Below are 16,841 nucleotides of genomic sequence, written 5' to 3'. Positions count from 1 at the left end.
TTAGGCTCGTTGCTGCTGCTCAGCTGCCTCCTCGCTGCTCTCGCTTTCCTTGTTCATTTGTCGGATGTCAGGCCGTTTCCTTCTGGACAGCGTCCTCCGCCTCACCTGGGCCCGAAAAGCCTTAGAAAGGAAAAAGTAAACGAGCGGATCCAGACAGATGTTGAGAACTGACACTATTGTCGTCGCTTCCTTCAGGTTGTATAGCACCTGCTCCACAGAGCAGTTCCACTGAAAAGTATAGAGGAGCCGAACCAGGTGATACGGGACGAAGCAAACACAGAAGATGCTGACCAGCACTAAAATGTTCCTGTGAGACTTCACTAACTTTCTGGAGCCCGAGGAGGCCAGCTGCCTCTGCTGTGCCTGCAACACCCTGCGGGAGGTGCTGTGGTAGAAGAAGACCAGGGATACGAGGACCAACATAAAGATGATGATTGCACTGACGTGGACTATTGTATCCAGCAGGCTGACCTGGAAATCACAGTGGGTGGAGTTAGAGGTCAGATTCTGGGCGATGACAAAGAGGATGATGTAAACGATCGCAGGGATCAGGAGGAATACCCAGGTGACCCCGGAGATGATGTGGGCGGCTCGTACCGTCTGTAGGACGTGAGTTCCTGAAGGATGAACAATTCTCAGATACCTGAAGATATGCAATAAAGAATTTCAATAAGCGGTCACAGTGATGCTTGTTGTAAGATGCAGAAGACGTGCATTGGTGTTTACGGCCATTAATCTGGTGACAGAACCGCCGAGACCACAGTCTGATGTCACTAAAGGTTTACTACCTGTTGGCAGCGATGTACCCCATGAAGAGGATGCTGGCGTACATGTTGAGGAAGAGTGCAGAAGCCCCGATGCTGCAGTAGAGCACATGGATGGTGACGGACGCGCTGGCGTAGTTGGTGATGTGGATGGGTAGGCTGAGACAGAGCAGGAAGTCAGCGGCCGTCAGGTTCCTCAGGTAGACCGTCAGGCTGCTGGATACCCGACGATGAGCTCGGCAGAAGTAAAACTTCATGGTGAAGCTGTTGAGAAGTAAACCCACCTGAGGAGGAGAGAGACCAGGCTCAGGACGAGAGTTTGGTACCCTTACACCATTCATCCACAGAAAAATGAAGATCTCTGACTGAGTTTGATCTGCTGGTCAACGTGCCATCTCTGACTAGGCCGGAGGACATGAAGCACACTGCCCACTCGTGTGGGACTTGGTTTGTTAACGCCTTTGTTAGCACCCGGCTGGATTACTGTAATGCACTTTATATTGGGGTCAGTGCATTATATATTACTCATCTACAGAGGGAGCAAAATGCAGCAGCTCATCTTTTAACAGGCACTCAAAAGTTTGAGCACATTTCCCCTGTTTTAGCTTCACGTCACTGGCTGCCCATTTCTTTTAGGATTCATTTTAAAATTCTTTTATTTACTTTTAAAGCTCTCCGTGGCCTCGCCCCATCGTATCTCTCTGAGCTGCTACAGCCTCATACACCCACCTGCTCTCTCAGGTCAGCTGATCAGTGCTCCTGCATGTACCCAGGACTGGGCGTAAACTTCGTGATCGTGCTTTTGCTGTAGCAGCTCCAAACTGTGGAACCAGCTTCCTTTAGAGATCAGACAGGCCAGTTCTTTACCTGTTTTTAAGTCACTCTTGAAAACCCGCCTCTTTACCCTGACCTTTGACACCACGTGAGATGTTGGTTTTTATTTTTATTTCAGTTGTTTTTAGGTGATTCGATGCTGTTTTATCTTGGTACCCGCAGAGCAACGGCGAAGCGGAGAGAGGCGTCCAGACCGTCAAGAATCTCCTCAAAAAAGCTAGCGATCCATACAAGGCGTTGCTGGCATACAGAACAACAGCACTGGCAAATGGCTACAGCCCGGCTCAACTTCTCATGGGGCGCAGGCTTCGTACTACCTTGCCAATGCTTCCTGAAACCTTACAGCCCTGTCTGCCTGATTTTCAGCAGGTTAGTTGTTCGGAGAGAGAGAAACGGCTGAGACAAACCGAAAGTTTTAACAAGAGACATAGAACAAGAGAACTGGATAAACTGTTGCCAGGACAACCAGTCTGGATCACGGATGCAAGAGCACAGGGCACAGTGACAGCAGTCCACCCGACTCCACGATCGTACGTCATCAGTGGGCCCCAAGGGACAATTAGAAGGAACCGCAGTCATCTTGTGCCGATCCCACAAACAGAGGCTCAAACCGAAGCCACACAGATTCAAGCTACTCCTACCGAGACAGTTTCTGAGCCAAGCGCACCCCATACACCAGGTGTGATTAGAACCCGGTCGGGTAGGGAGGTGATTAAACCGAAAAGACTTGATCTGTGAAGCTGATTGTTTGAAAACAGAAAAGTGTGTTTCAAATGCTGAGTTGTGGTTTTGAGGGTAGCATGTTGAAGGGAAAAAAATGTTTATTCTGTTACAGGTTGAAAAGAAGAAAAAGTGTTTATGACAATACTGACTTTATGTTTCCTGAAATGCTGGGGTATGCCTGTAATGAAAAAACTATATGCAGTTATGTTTTGTTTGAAGAACAAAAGAATGTACCAGTCTAACTTCAGTAAGGGGGATGTGGTGTAATCTATATTGGTGAATATCATGCGCCACTAGGCGGCAGTACTTACCCTTCTAGACAGGAAGTGATGCTATGTTTTGATAGGGAGAGTAAGCTGGAAATAAAGATGGTGGTGTTCCACGTTATCGCCTAAACGAGGAGTTTTATTAAAAGAGCCCAACACAACAGTAATAAGTTACGTGTGTGATATTTATATTTGTGCTTTATCTTTATTGTCTTTCCTCAGGAGAACAATCTCCAATAGATGAAGACCTGGTTACCATGGTGATTGAGGACTCCCAGCCATTTAGCATTGTGGAGGACAAAGGATTCAAAAGATTTGTTAAATCATTAAATCCTAGCTATGTTCTCCCCACTAAAGGTTATAAAAGCAGTGAAAATGCAGTTTTTACAGAATAAAATGTGAACAGGCAGGACTGAGGCTCAAAGCCTCAGTGTGTAGCTGTCCATACCTCAACGTTACAAAAGCACAACTACTGTCCACACCCCAACCACACCTCACCTCACAGGAAATGATCATTTCCATTTCAAGCATTTCCAAATGATCATTTCCCATACTGCCAGTATAAATATACACAGTATGCTGCCATCACTACAATATACATGTTTTACACACTCCTTTTGTTGTTGACATTTACAGGCTGTGTGCAAAAGGCCACACTCTTCAAATTCATGCCAGCTATTATTTTTACGTCCAGTAGGTGTCCTGCTAGAGCAAATGAAGCTTCAAGAAGCTTCGCGCTGGGATGAACCAACTGGAAGAAAAGCTTCAGTGCTTCATGGAGCTTCATCTGCCCATCACTACTGCTGTGTTGGTTCAAGGATCCATTTAAAACCGGCAGGACACCAACCCTGCAGGTCTGGAGTTGCCCACCCCTGGCTTAAATACACAGAGACCTAATCAGCGAATGGGAAACAGGAGGGAGGCACAGCTGGGAGAAATTAGGGCTAACGAGACAGGGGGAAGTAAAACTGAAAACAGTGACATAGGACTGGGACTATCAAAATAAAACAGGAGACAAATCACAAAGATGCAAACTTGACACTGAGAGACAGATTGAAAGAATATAACACATGGAAGACGGCGACTTAACCCTCATAATGTCCTCCTGATTTCCACACAGCTGTGGTCCTCAGGGGTCAAAGATGTCCCCATCTGGTTTGATTGATACTTAATTAATATTACTTTTAATTAAAACTTAATTCGAACATTTTGGCACTATTTCTTTATTCCGTTTCAAATGTAAGTCTGATGAAACCTCATTTAAATGCAATGTTTCTTTGTTTTTGGGTAAAAAATAAATTAAATGATCAGTTATTGTGATTCTCGTTTCACAACCAGAGTCGGCTGCTTTAACAGATGATCACAGACGGGTTTATGTCAAAGTTAATGTAGGAAGCTGCTTTTAAGCAGTCAGACTGGAATGATTCAGTAGTTTTCTTACCTAAATTAAAATACCTGAATCATAAATATATCAATACATCTCTCAGGATTTTCTGAGCTCCATGCCCAATAAATTCAATTTGATTGAATTTCAGATGCTTTTACTGGATCCACTCTCCCAGTTATAATCGAGAGGTGACGGGGTTTTCTCCAACGCTGCTCTGAGACCAGTCTTCCCTCTTTTAAAAATTCTTCCTCTTTGGAAATTTGAAGATCAACTGTCGTGTTCAAATTTTTACAGGAAAAATATCTGTTGTTTAAAAAGATTAAATCATGTTCGTATTATCCTACTACTGATTCAAACATCTACTTCAGGACATTTTGTTCAGACTCCCTTTGACCCAGAGATTTTACCATTATAACCATTATAAAGTGTGAGTCTGCGCTACTTGTATTTACAGTTTTTGCCCGTTGCTTGAACACATTTTGCAAAACTTCGCTCATTGTGCCAAAACTCTAAACACAAGTAAACATGACACAACACTGGGAAATATACCGTTCACATCTGTGCCAAACTGAAACTCTGCTGTCAAAACCTAAATGCAGGGAAGGAGCAGTACCTGCTAGATAAGAGCTTAACAAGCAGTTTCACTCCGTAGCAGGAAGAGGAGAGCTGGACACTCTTCTCTTCGCTCCCTACCAGGAAGAGGGGCCGCGTCCTTCAGAATCACACACACAGATACACCTGCATACGCACTAACATTCCTCCGTCTATGAACAGACGTATTCACTGCTGTATTATTTTTGTATATAAAGACTAGTGCAAGAACAGAGCGCTGATCACAGGGCCCCCACTCTCGTGTGAGCGCTCTGTGACTGCCCTTGCATGTAAAACCTGCAGCGTGTGTGTGTGTCTTCACTCTTAGACTCTCAGCTGAACAGTGTCATTTAGAATAAATCTCTTGACAATACTGTAAACACAAAAAATCATGACAATTGTGCATACGTGGGCTCATGGATCCCACCGTCTGTTGGGGTCTGGCCACAGGACCTCATCGACATCGCAAGCAGTGTCTTCTCCCGCTGGGCACCGGGGAAAATATCCTCTTGCATGTCGAAACCATCCATGGATTGCTGTCACCTGACTGTCGCCGCAGGCCTGTTCCATTGCCTGCAGAAGAGGCATGCGGGCATGTGGTCATATACACGCCGTCTCCAAGCCGAACAAATTCCTCTATAGGGTTTACAGTTTTTTCTGATTGCTTAAGCACATTTTTTGTAACTATTTGCTAATTTTGCAAAACTCTTCACACAAATAAGAAAACCTGTCACCCAATCATCAAAACATTGTAGTTCTCTTGTAAAAGCAAACACAGCCAGATTAACTCTTCACACCTTCGTAAAAATGGTGTTTCCGTATCAAACAGTACACACAAGCCATCATCTACTAAGCACACAATGCGCCAACTGCACACTGATGGTATGAATACAAAACACATCTGGCTTTTGCTTTCTCTGTGCACAAGGTAGGCTATGTCAGTTTGAGCTCATACTTCTGTCATAGATCCATAAGCATAGAGGGATCCAAACTTCAAGTACTGGTGTTTATTCAAACACATCAAAACAAACACAAGTGTTCATTTCCAAGTATAGGATTATTTGCAATCGCCATAATGACTCTATGGGTTACTTGGTCTGCAGTGAACATGCTTCCTCTGCCCCCAGCATCTGGTCATCTAGCAATTCTGTAAAGTAACAATTTCAGTATTTTTACATCAATGGTGTTGGTGTGTTTCTCATTGGCATATGGCAGTGCTACAAATCTTTGTGCGAAGTGACTGTACTCACCGATTCTCATTTCAAGATGTCCTTATGATGCTTGCTACAGTGTAGCGGCTCGAGTTAGGCTGGACCCGTTGGCCAGCTTCCCTCAGGGTCATTCCACGGTTGATTACATGGTCCACTATTGTAGCTCTGATGTCATCAGCAATTCTATTTCTTACTCTTCCTACCCTTCCTCTCCCCCCTCCTCATCTTCCTCTCCCCCCTCCTCGTCTTCCTCTTGCTCCTCCTTGTCTTCCTCTTGCTCCTCCTTGTCCTTGTCGTCCTCTTCATCCTACTTCTTCACCTCCACGTCCTCTTCCTCGGCCTCCTCTTCTTCTCACTCTTTCTGCTCCCTCCATTGTACTCCGCACACACAGCTTACCTGTATTATAGTGCTTAGGCTGATTGCAAAGTGAACTAATTATCTAAAAAAGTTTTGACATGTGAAAGTGTGCCAGACAGTTGGCAAATTAGAGTTAATGATAGCCATACATGTGTATACTTTTGCTAGGAGTGTGTTGGAAATTTGGTAATTGAGTGTTGTGCAGTGAATTGTGCCTACAGTTTTGCAAAGTGTGTGTTACAAAATTGCAAACTGAGTGCAAAGCAGTTTTTGTGCTTTTAGTTTTGCAAACTCAGTGAGTGGTTTTGCTATAAGTCTGAATAGTTTTAGAGATTGTGCTACAGGAATCACAGTTAGGGTTTGAGCATTCAGAAAAAACTGTAAAAATGGTGAGTAAGGGGGCAAGTATACCACTTCAAGTTGGCTGTGGTTGGAGAACCAGGCCTGGACCAGAGCAGCCCGATGGAAACTGACATGATCCCATATCACCACAAACCTGGGCTGATCTGCTCTGTTCTGTACAACTATATCATGGAGAGCATCTAGAAATGTGAGTATGTGTTGGCTATTGTATGGACCTAGTTTTGCATGATGCTGCAGAAACAATGTGATATTTCCCCCGCGCTGCCCTGGGACGTGCACAATTGCCCTATGGCCAGTTACATTACGACCCCGTCATCTTGTTTCGCACAGGTCGAATCCAGCTTCATCAATGAAAATGAATTCATGAGGCTGTGCAGCTCCATCCATGGCCGAGATTCTCTGTAAAACAAAGAGAACATATTACTGCACTACAGCGCTACACATACAGGACCCTCACCCATCACACAGGTACCTGTGTAGCTCTCAGGATGGATCCATGTAGTACTGAGTTTTCCCAAGATGCGTCTGATGGTGGTGATGCTCACATGGTTTATGTTGCTGAACACTCGCCTGTCTGCAAGTATTTGCTTTCGTAGCTGGTGGAGACGGATGGCATTGTCTGCCCTCACTAGGTCCACAACGGCAAGTTCCTGCTGTTGTGTGAACAGGCGTTGGCGTCCTCCCCCAGAAGGTCTTCGAGTCATTCTAGAGAAATACAACCACATGCTGTCATGGCTTTGCTTACTTTACTGTATATACTGTATCATCCACTGTACAACACTGTACTTCAAAATAAGTAATCATGCTATGTTTCACAGAAACTACCACTTTGGCTGCAAAAGCAGCATTAGCACCCTGCAGTACCCTGCACACTTGATATGGTGATATACTGTAGAACAGTACTATGAAACCATCTGAGTAGAGCAGAAGGCAGAGAGGTGAAGACAGACCTGCTTTCTAGTCTGAATGTTCTTATTGCAGATGCCACTGTGAAGCAGCTTCGATGTGGGTGGACTCTCTGCCCAGCTTCCCTCATAGTCAGGCCGTGGTTGATGACATGGTCCACCAAAGTTGCTCTTATATCATCAGAAATATGGGTCCGTGCATGGCCTCTTCGACGACGACGACGACCTCCTCCTCTCCCTCCATCCATGCTTGCAAAGTTCTTGAAATGGCTACGCTGAGGGCTTTTTGTAGTTGGCTAATTGGTGTTCGGTTTTGCAAGTAAGTGCCTTCAGGTGTGTATTGAGTGGTTGCAATTACCTGATGTGTTTTGTATTTTGGATACATGTGTTTTCCAAATGGCACTCATTTTGTGAACGAAAATTCATTTTGTGAACGAAGTGGAGCGCTTTTGTTTAAGGTAGGGGTACATGTGTTTGAGGGATGGTAACAAAAGCTTCAAGTTGTGTTACTTTAGTCTAAGCATGGCTTTATAGTGTTCAAGCAACGGGCAACAACTGTAAGGGGCTGTTTGTCTCTGTGTATATATATATATGCACGTTTTGTAATAGTTTTTTTTTTTTACCTCATTTATTTTACTTCTTTCTTTTGCTGACACTTGGTGTCTTTTAAGTTTGCGATATAAATAAAGCTGACTTAACTTGATTGTATTCATTTATCGCCAAATAACAGCATCCATCACCAGGTACTTTATATTGTAAGGAAGAGACCAAACAACCCCAACAATCATATGACCCCCTATGAGCAGCACTTTGGCAACAGTGGGAAGGAAAAACTCCCTTTTAACAGGAAGAAACCTCCGGCAGAACCAGGCTCAGGGAGGGGCGGGGCCATCTGCTGTGATTGGTTGAGGTGAGAGAAGGAAGACAGGATAAAGACATGCTGTGGAAGAGAGACAGAGGTTAATAACAGATATGATTCAATGCAGAGAGGTCTGTTAACACCCAGTTCCACGTTTTCTCTGGTTCCCTCCCCAATCAGACCAGGAGTGACATGTTGAGCCGCACGTTCTCCTTGAATTGCTGGCTGTCTGAGTGGTGTCCAAAAAAACCCATTGACATGTGAGGAAGAGCTTTTTGTGCAGTTAACATAATGATAGGCAGCAGCTGTAACTCAGTGTGTGTTTTCACGTACAGCAGAAACGATGAGAGGAAGCTGCCGGCATGAATCTGATAAGACCCGCTCGGTCCATCCTGTTCGTCATGGAAACACAACCACACATCTCTCACCTCTAACGCGCAGCTGTTTTATATCAGATCAAAGTTTGCCGCTTCATTTTCCAGAAATGCAAACATCAAGAACACAAAGTCCCAACTTCAACTTTAATGGAGAAAAACGTTTTATAAAGTGAAGAATAAAGCCTCGACCCTCTGAACCTGCAGGACGCAGGTTATACCTCACTGACAGACGCCCACATCTGCTGCACATCTGGTAATGACATGTAGCAAAGACCATGAAGCTGAGCACCAGGGTGCCGTGTGATAAACATGCATGAAAGTCTGCGCCAGTGTCCAAAGCCCCCACGGAGAGCCAGTCAGCACGTCCCAGTCCCACAGACATAGTAAGGGCACCCAGAGAGAAGGGCCCGGCACACCGCAGAAGCCAAGGCACAACGAACCAACCCGAATCCCAAGCAGGGCACTGACCAACACAACCCAGATGCCACAGGTGACCCCAAAGGTGCAAGATAACCAGCCTCAACTAGTCTCTCACTTTCAGACCCCCACCAATCCCGAAAGCAAGAGGCAACCACCCCAAGCCCTGTCTGAGAAACTAACACGAATTAACAAGAGGAAAACATTCAAGATGACTGTGAATCTTCTCTGCAGTGGACGTCCCAGCAAATTTACCCCAGGATCAGGTGACCAGTGCTCAGAGATGAGGGCACCATCAAAGCCTCTGCAGGCTTCAGTGTCCACGCTTAAAACAGGCTGGATGAATATGGAATAAAACCGCCGTTGACACAGTTTCTCTGGGTGTCCGTGGCACTTCAACAGAGCTGGATTTTCACTCAGGCTAACAGATGATGAGTCCCTCAGATGTTCGTATTTGACACCGAGGCAGAAATAACCGAGCTTACAGATAGAAATATAGTTTTTAAACTGAAAGATGGTTCTCTGCGTAACCAAAACTGCCAAATAGAGTGTGGGGTCTTACAGAGACGCTGCTGACTCTGAGACCGTCCGACTGTGAACAAAGCAAAACACAAAGCGCTTCAAGTTTTTACTTGCAAGGGGAGCCCGGACAGGGTCTTCGATTCGTAAGCTCTGATCTCAGCCAACTCTGTACTCAAGCCTCCCCTCACAGCAGTTACACATACATCTCATTAGTCATATGACAGTTCATGCACTCACATGTAAGTGTGTGTGTACGTGTGCGTGTGCGTGTGTGTGTGCGTGTGTGTGACATTTCCTGCTACACCATACATGGCGCAACCTTTCAACCAACCAGGTGTAAAAACAAAGGTTTTCGTGCTAAATCTAAAAGCCAAACGCTTGCAATGGAAAACGACTAAAAGCTGAAAACAAATCTGCTCATCTTGGCCTCCCTGCACAATGACAACCATATTAATCCACAATTGTCTAACATAGAGAGAGAGGAGTGAAGCTCCCCCTCTTCCTGTTGCAGATATACGGCGAGCACGGCACATGTGACGATCAGATCAAAGACACGTTGGCCTGGACATGGATCACCTGTTGCTGCTGCTGCTGCTGTGGAGCTCAGGTAGGACTCGGCTTTAACAACACGAGATGCAGTAAATATTTAGATTTACTGATTAAAGCTTCCTCTTTAATGCTTTGAGAAAAATGTGAATGCATATGTTAACGTCCAGGTTTAGAGGTAGTTGTTATCCTGAGCTATTCTGGACAACCCACATAAAGAAGATGCACAGTGCTGCGTGGGTTCCCTCCCTTCCTCCCACAGTCCACAGACATGCAGTTAGTGGGGTTAGGTTAATGGGTGATTCTAAATTGCCCATCGGTGTGAATGTGAGTGCGAACAGTTGTCTGTCTCTCTGTGTTAGCCCTGCGCCAGGCTGGTGACCTGTCCAGGATGTACCCCGCCTCTTGCCCTATGGTAGCTGGGATAGGCTCCACCCCCGCATTGACCCTGAACTGGATAAATGACAGAGTATGGATGGATGGAAGATGTTCAGTTAAATCTGTTAAAAGATGGGCTGTGAGCTTTATTTAGAGCGTAAATGAAAATCACATCGAAGGAAAGAAAAAGAGAAAACGCCCAAGTTTAAAACAGTCAACACATCATCAACTTTTAATTTCTTCAAGCTCGAAACCACACAGTAGTTTGAAATCCTGCACACACTCTGACAGGATACTCCCACTCAAATAAAAGACCAGTGTTTACGTCACTGAACTCAAGTCTCTCCAGTCTACGTGCTGCCTCACTATTCAACAAAAACACGAAGTGAAAACACAAATGCTAAGATGAACGGAGCGGACACAGAAAAGATTCAAGTTTATTTATACAGCTCTAAATCACAACAACAGTCGCCTCAAGGCGCTTCATATTGTAAGGTCAACCCTACAATAACACACACAGAGAAACCCAGCAATCACATCACCCCCTATGAGCAGCACTTTGGCAACAGTGGGAAGGAAAAACTCCCTTTTAACAGGAAGAAACCTCCGGCAGAACCAGGCTCAGGGAGGGGCGGGGCCATCTGCTGCGACCGGTTGGGGTGAGAGAAGGAAGACAGGATAAAGACATGCTGTGGAAGAGAGACAGAGGTTAATAACAGATATGATTCAGTGCAGAGAGCGTAACAACCCTTTTGGGTTATAGCACCACTAGGGGGGGTTGCCCTACTATTGTAGTAGTTGTTGGAGTCTCCTAGTGGGTGTGGTGTTGTTAGCGGCAGCCATTCCATGCTGCTCATGTTCCAGTCTCCGAGGAAACACCTTACTGTTGTAACGGCCTGGCGCCGAACCCCGCACATGTATGTACGGACAGAGTAGAGCCGTGGAGATCTGGCTTGTATGGTCTTATGTTGCTGATAATGAATAAAGGTCTGTTGTTTGATTTAACCGACTGGCTTCGGGTTATTCAGCTAACCCCCACACCACACGCTTGCTGGACCTGCTAGTCGCTCCTTCCTCGCCAGACTGCTGTTACAAGAGGTCTGTTAACACATAGTGAGTGAGAAAGGTGACTGGAAAGGAAAAACTCAATGCATCATGGGAATCCCCCGGCAGCCTACGTCTATTGCAGCATAACTAAGGGAGGATTCAGGGTCACCTGGTCCAGCCCTAACTATATGCTTTAGCAAAAAGGAAAGTTTGAAGCCTGATCTTGAAAGTAGAGATAGTGTCTGTCTCCTGAATCCAAACTGGAAGCTGGTTCCACAGAAGAGGGGCCTGAAAACTGAAGGCTCTGCCTCCCATTCTACTTTTAAATACTCTAGGAACAACAAGTAGGCCTGCAGAGCGAGAGCGAAGCGCTCTAATAGGGTGATATGGTACTACAAGGTCATTAAGATAAGATGGGGCCTGATTATTTAAGTATGTGAGGAGCACCAAACTAAATGTAAGAAAAAACTCGAGGTGTGAGAACGTCTCATGACACTTCCTTTCTGTGCTGTGGGCATGTTTACCTTGTGTGGTTAGCTTGTGCATCACTGCCAAAGATGTGTTTCTGTGAGTGAGAATGTGCCGGAGGTTTCAGCGAGAGCTGCAGACTGTGTCTACATCACGCTCTCGTTGATTACGTGAGATGATTTATGAGTCCTTTTTTGTCTAACGGTTAAAATTTTATTTGTGAAGAAGTTTCCACATTTTTCTTATATAGTTCATAGACATGGGTGGCTGGAATGTATAACAAGTATAATAAAAACATAACTTTAAAGGCACAGCATTTGTTAGACCCTCCCTCCCCTTGCATAGAAGCTGGATCCTTCTCCCTGGCAGCTACTCGGTGCTTGCTCGGATGTTTAGGGGGTTTTCGCTGTAAAAAGAAGTTTTCTTCCCACGCAGGGAACAGCGGACGCTAATGTTTGTGTCACTTTTACAGGGTCAAACTCAAAGTAATGTGAGTACTTCCAAGCTTTAAACGCTGCACAGCCGTACTCTTATGGAATCAGAACGATGCCACCTTGAAACGAAACCGAAAAAAAATATTGTAACTGAAATAAATGTACTGAAAAATCTTGTATTGAAACCGAAAAAAAATTGATAGTGAAAAACAATTAATTGAAACTGTAATTTTTTTTTTTCGGTTTCAAACCATTTTTCGGTTTCACTCTGCTGGCACTGTTTTGGCGTCCGGGGCGCGCTGGGGCGGGGTTTCCGGCCCGCATGTATTTGCATATATTATAGAGGCCACTAGTGCTGACCAAGCTGCCATCTTTCTCTCTTCCCGTCTTTCAATGGCTGCTTCAATTTCAGCTTGAACCTCCAAACCGCAAGTAAGTAATCATTTTTTGTCATCTTTTCTTGCTGTCCCACTGGGCTGGACATTAGTTTAGTTTTTTTAGCTACATCTGGTGAAGTTGTGGTAAAATGCTGGTATTAGCCTATTCGTCGTAGCAAGCTAGCCTGAAGCTAATATTTGCTAAATTTAGGGACACCCGTGTCTCTTCAGGAGTTGGAGGCCGGTGTTCTAGGAGCGGATCTCAGGATCTCAACAGGCAGTGTTGGGCAGTAACATAATACATGCACCGGCGTTACGTATTTAAAATACAAAATATGAGTAAATGTATCCGTTACAATTACTGTTCAATAGGTGATATTGAGAATACAGTTAGTTTGTTGAAATAAATGGATTACATGGCGGTGTTTTCCTGTTTCATATGTTAGGCTATGGTCTCTCTATTTTTTGGTAATTCCACGCCGGTGGAAACCCAAACAAAACACACAATAAGAGCCTCTAAAAATTATTATACAAAAATTATTTAATATGAAGGCAATAGCAGAGTGTTACAGGCATCGCCCTAAACAATGTAGCCTCATGGGCAGTGTAGTCCGTGCTGCAGGGAGAATGGACTGCCATACCCGTTATGTGTCTGTGAGCGAGGAGGGAGAGAAAGGAGCTGTCACGGGGCAGAAACGGGAGCTGGAAGCATGTAAATATAATAATAACCACTAAAGCCAAAAAGAGTGCCTGACGAGCCCAGCTGTAAGTAAGCTGTTAAGACTCGACTGTACACCGTGTTCGTGTTTTCCTCCGAAACAATAAGCAGCCTTTCAACGCCTCTCTCTGTCTCTCGCTAGCAAACTTGACCCAGACAACAAAGTAAAGCTAGTTTTCAGCTATGAGCCCGACACGAACCGGACGTATTAGTCAGAGGTCCCTTTACTACGGTTCGGAGCCGCGGACCTGTTTTATATACGCGCTGAATAGTTTTCTACACGAGATCGCTGCAGCCTTACCTAATGTCCACCTACTGTTACTCATTTATATTAAGATTTTAACATCTAGTTGGTGTTGGTATGGCGAGTAGCCTTCAGTAATAGTAATAAATCACACAGCAATAGCACATTCATGTAGTTGTAAAGTATTCAGAATACATTACTTCTATAATCTTTGGTGGAATGCATTTTAAAATTAACCTTCCCAACACTGTCAACAGGTTAGCACCTCATACCACAGTGCAGCAAAGCAGTCTCATGAGCGCTGGGAAGGAGGAGCCCAGAGCCCAAAACAGACAGTGCAGGAGATGACAAGGTTAGTAATTGTATGGTGAAAATTATACTTTATCTTGATTGGCAAAAGAAAAGTAAATACAAAATCTGCTTCTCACATATAGGTCATTTCCAAAACTTCAATTTCTTTCATTACAGCTGTCCTGTGCCAGAAGTTCTGTTGACCCACAGTGAGAGGCATCATTTCAGAAACACCAGGAAGACTGAAACTCATCGCCGGGATCAAGCAGGGCTCGTGATCTTCACCAGCAGCTCCCTCACAAGAAGGATAAACCCAGCATTTCATGAACACTGATGGAGACCTTTGTTTTGTGTAATGTTAGAAGTACTCAGATAATCCTCAGAGGGTCTGGACTTTTACATAATATAATAGAATTCAACTTTGTTGTCATTGCACAGGTACAGGGCAATGAAATGCAGTTTGCATCCATCCAGAAGTGCTTTAGCCATGATATAGATATATTACAATATATATTAGCAATAGTATAGATATGTAAGTATATTACAGAAATGGGTCTATTATGGTATGTTATAATGTACACGGTATGAAGTATGTTGTGAATATTCTATAACTATAAGTATGTACAGGCTGTAGTGAGTACAAACTATGTACAGGATATAAATATGAGAAACTACAGAAATCTGAGATATAGTTATACAGAAATGTGAACTATGCAAATTATAAACAGTTGTAGGATTAAAAATCATATGTACAGAATGATTATTTACACAGAACTATACAGTAGTGCAGGTAAGTAATAGCTATAAGCTATAGTAATAGCTTTAAGTCCTGTAGAAAGTTAAATATATGTTGTGCTCTCTGGTTACTCTGGTATGAATGACTCTGAATTACTTTATGATAAATAACACTATTGTCAAAAACAGTGAAAGAATTCCAGATCACAAGTTTTTAGTTCAAATACAAGTAACAACCTTTGAGTTTAATCAGGTTTTATTTAATTGTGTCAGAGAAAACATCATGTGCTCTTCATGTAGCTGAGTACATTCAGTGTTTAAAACAGAAGCTGTGCAGGTCTGAGATCAGCAGTTTTCTGAAACACCAAACTGAGGTCCTGTTAATGCTGATGTACAGTGACACAGTTACAGGGGTGATTAATCCTTTTGACTTTTTGTCTTTAAATTTATCAATAAAACAGCTGCAGCTTTCACTGACAGCACATGTGGTACTTTAACCTTTGTACTGTTTTCTTCAGTTAATTTTGGAGTTACTACAAAGATTGAAGATATAGGATGATCTGTGTGCTGTCACTGGGTGGTGCTGAGGTCTGAATTTGAGGACGGCTCCTGTAATCACAAACAGAATCATCACAAACTGAAATATAAAGTTTATCTCAAATCTGAAATACAGCTGATCCTTCTCCGGCCTCACACACTCGGGATCTGAAGTTGTTCAGTCCTACAGTTCTGCCGACAGCTGTTTATTTTTTTTTATTTGTTTTAAAGGCCTTACTAACACATTTTCTAATATCATGTTTACCTTTGAGTTGTTGATGCTTTATAAATGGACATCTGCAAAGATGAGATGATGGAGCAGGTTTCAGTCGAGGTTCAGTCTGCTGCTGCATCCTGGTCACAGCATACAGAGGTGTTATCAGCTCAGTATTGAACAAGAAATATTAATGCTTCAAATTATTTGTCCTAAAGGATGCAAGCTGTACAGAGTACTGCACATGTGACTTTGTGAACATAACTCATTAAAAATAATTTGGACAGCTTTTTAACCTGAATATTTGTAACAAACAGTAAAAAAAAACAAAACAAAAGCTAAAAAAAATAATCAGGGGAAAAATGTAACATTTTAACTTAAGCTGACAAGCGGAAGTAGTTGGTTTCAGTACATAAGTATCGGGCTTTGCTATTTAATCCGTAGCTATTGACTAATGAGGGGAATTTAAAAGTTGGCTTTAATGTCCTTCCACATGTGGAAAGCGACAGAAAACATGCTGCTGTTTGCACATATTTAATAATCAGCTCTGCACAGGAGCAGAAGCAGAGTCCAGCCCGTTGCTCTTACAGTATAATACTCATAATAAAAGTACAGTAACCGTGGTTAGTCACTGAGCAGCCCGGTGCGTTTCTCTTGATTTCTTTAGTCAGGGTAAATTCATTCACCTGCACGGGGTAGCTAAACGAACTTTACAAAACACGTTTCCCCAACAGCCGAGTGCTCATTTTAGCTAGCTAGGTCCTTAGGTAGCTAGCTAAGGACCTAAATTACGGATTAGCTTACAAACACATTTAACTTACCAAAAATAATGCGGTGGGGCCTCAGGTCCTCCTGTCCGGTAGTCCAATTTACCGAAGAACACCTCAGGCTGTCACTTTGAAATAGTCGGTAATGTAAACGCTGGACCTCTCGGCATCTGCCATTCCCGAACAGACACGTGCGAGTTTGTCCGTGACCGCAGCCGCGTCGTCAGTGTTTTCTCCAGTCATTGGTCAGCATTATAATATATGCAAATACATGCGGGTCGGAATCCCCGCCCCCCAGCGCGCCCCCGTACGCCAAAACAGTGCCAGCAGAGTGAAACCGAAAAGTGGATTGAAACCGAAAACAAAAAAATTACAGTTTCAATTAATTGTTTTTCACTATCAATTTTTTTTTCGGTTTCAATACAAGATTTTTCAGTACATTTATTTCAGTTACAATATTTTTTTTCGGTTTCGTTTCAAGGTGGCATCGTTCTGATTCCATATACTC

The 16,841-nt window shown here is 43.7% G+C and overlaps 1 protein-coding gene and 2 long non-coding RNA genes across 3 annotated transcripts; 1 reads left to right on the top strand and 2 right to left on the bottom strand.

Moving 5' to 3' along the window:
• On the bottom strand, positions 1–8,901 carry LOC146654787 (P2Y purinoceptor 14-like). The gene is made up of 4 exons (XM_085429342.1): positions 8,857–8,901; positions 7,401–7,454; positions 789–1,048; positions 1–643 (listed from the first exon to the last, which is right to left on the bottom strand). The coding sequence occupies exons 1-4, from the start codon at positions 8,899–8,901 to the stop codon at positions 1–3; spliced, it is 1,002 nt and encodes a 333-aa protein (XP_085285468.1).
• Positions 8,902–12,693: 3,792 nt separating this feature from the next.
• On the top strand, positions 12,694–14,565 carry LOC146654786 (uncharacterized). Its single transcript, XR_014907281.1, has 3 exons — positions 12,694–12,882; positions 14,047–14,141; positions 14,258–14,565. It is a non-coding gene; the product is annotated as an uncharacterized LOC146654786 (long non-coding RNA).
• A 722-nt stretch (positions 14,566–15,287) lies between these two features.
• Positions 15,288–16,667, bottom strand: LOC146654785 (uncharacterized). The gene is made up of 3 exons (XR_014907280.1): positions 16,388–16,667; positions 15,618–15,706; positions 15,288–15,424 (listed from the first exon to the last, which is right to left on the bottom strand). It is a non-coding gene; the product is annotated as an uncharacterized LOC146654785 (long non-coding RNA).
• Positions 16,668–16,841: the final 174 nt, after the last annotated feature.

Source organism: Rhamphochromis longiceps, linkage group LG14 (genome assembly GCF_057381845.1).
Source record: "Rhamphochromis longiceps isolate RC_006_pf linkage group LG14, R_longiceps_female_GT1.1, whole genome shotgun sequence".
NCBI classification, from domain to species: domain Eukaryota; kingdom Metazoa; phylum Chordata; class Actinopteri; order Cichliformes; family Cichlidae; genus Rhamphochromis; species Rhamphochromis longiceps.
The sequence above is the reverse complement of the archived record's forward strand: the minus strand, read 5'-3'. Positions and strand labels throughout refer to the sequence as shown.

What these genes read in the sequence shown, in the direction of transcription:
- LOC146654787 (XM_085429342.1), bottom strand. Translation starts at nt 8,901, where the DNA reads ATGTCATTACCAGATGTGCAGCAGATGTGGGCGTCTGTCAGTGAG. An exon ending in TGTGGGCGTCTGTCAGTGAG is followed by an intron (nt 7,455 to 8,856) that starts GTATAACCTGCG and finishes CATTCAGACTAG; the next exon opens with AAAGCAGGTCTGTCTTCACC. An exon ending in GGGTACATCGCTGCCAACAG is followed by an intron (nt 644 to 788) that starts GTAGTAAACCTT and finishes GCATATCTTCAG; the next exon opens with GTATCTGAGAATTGTTCATC.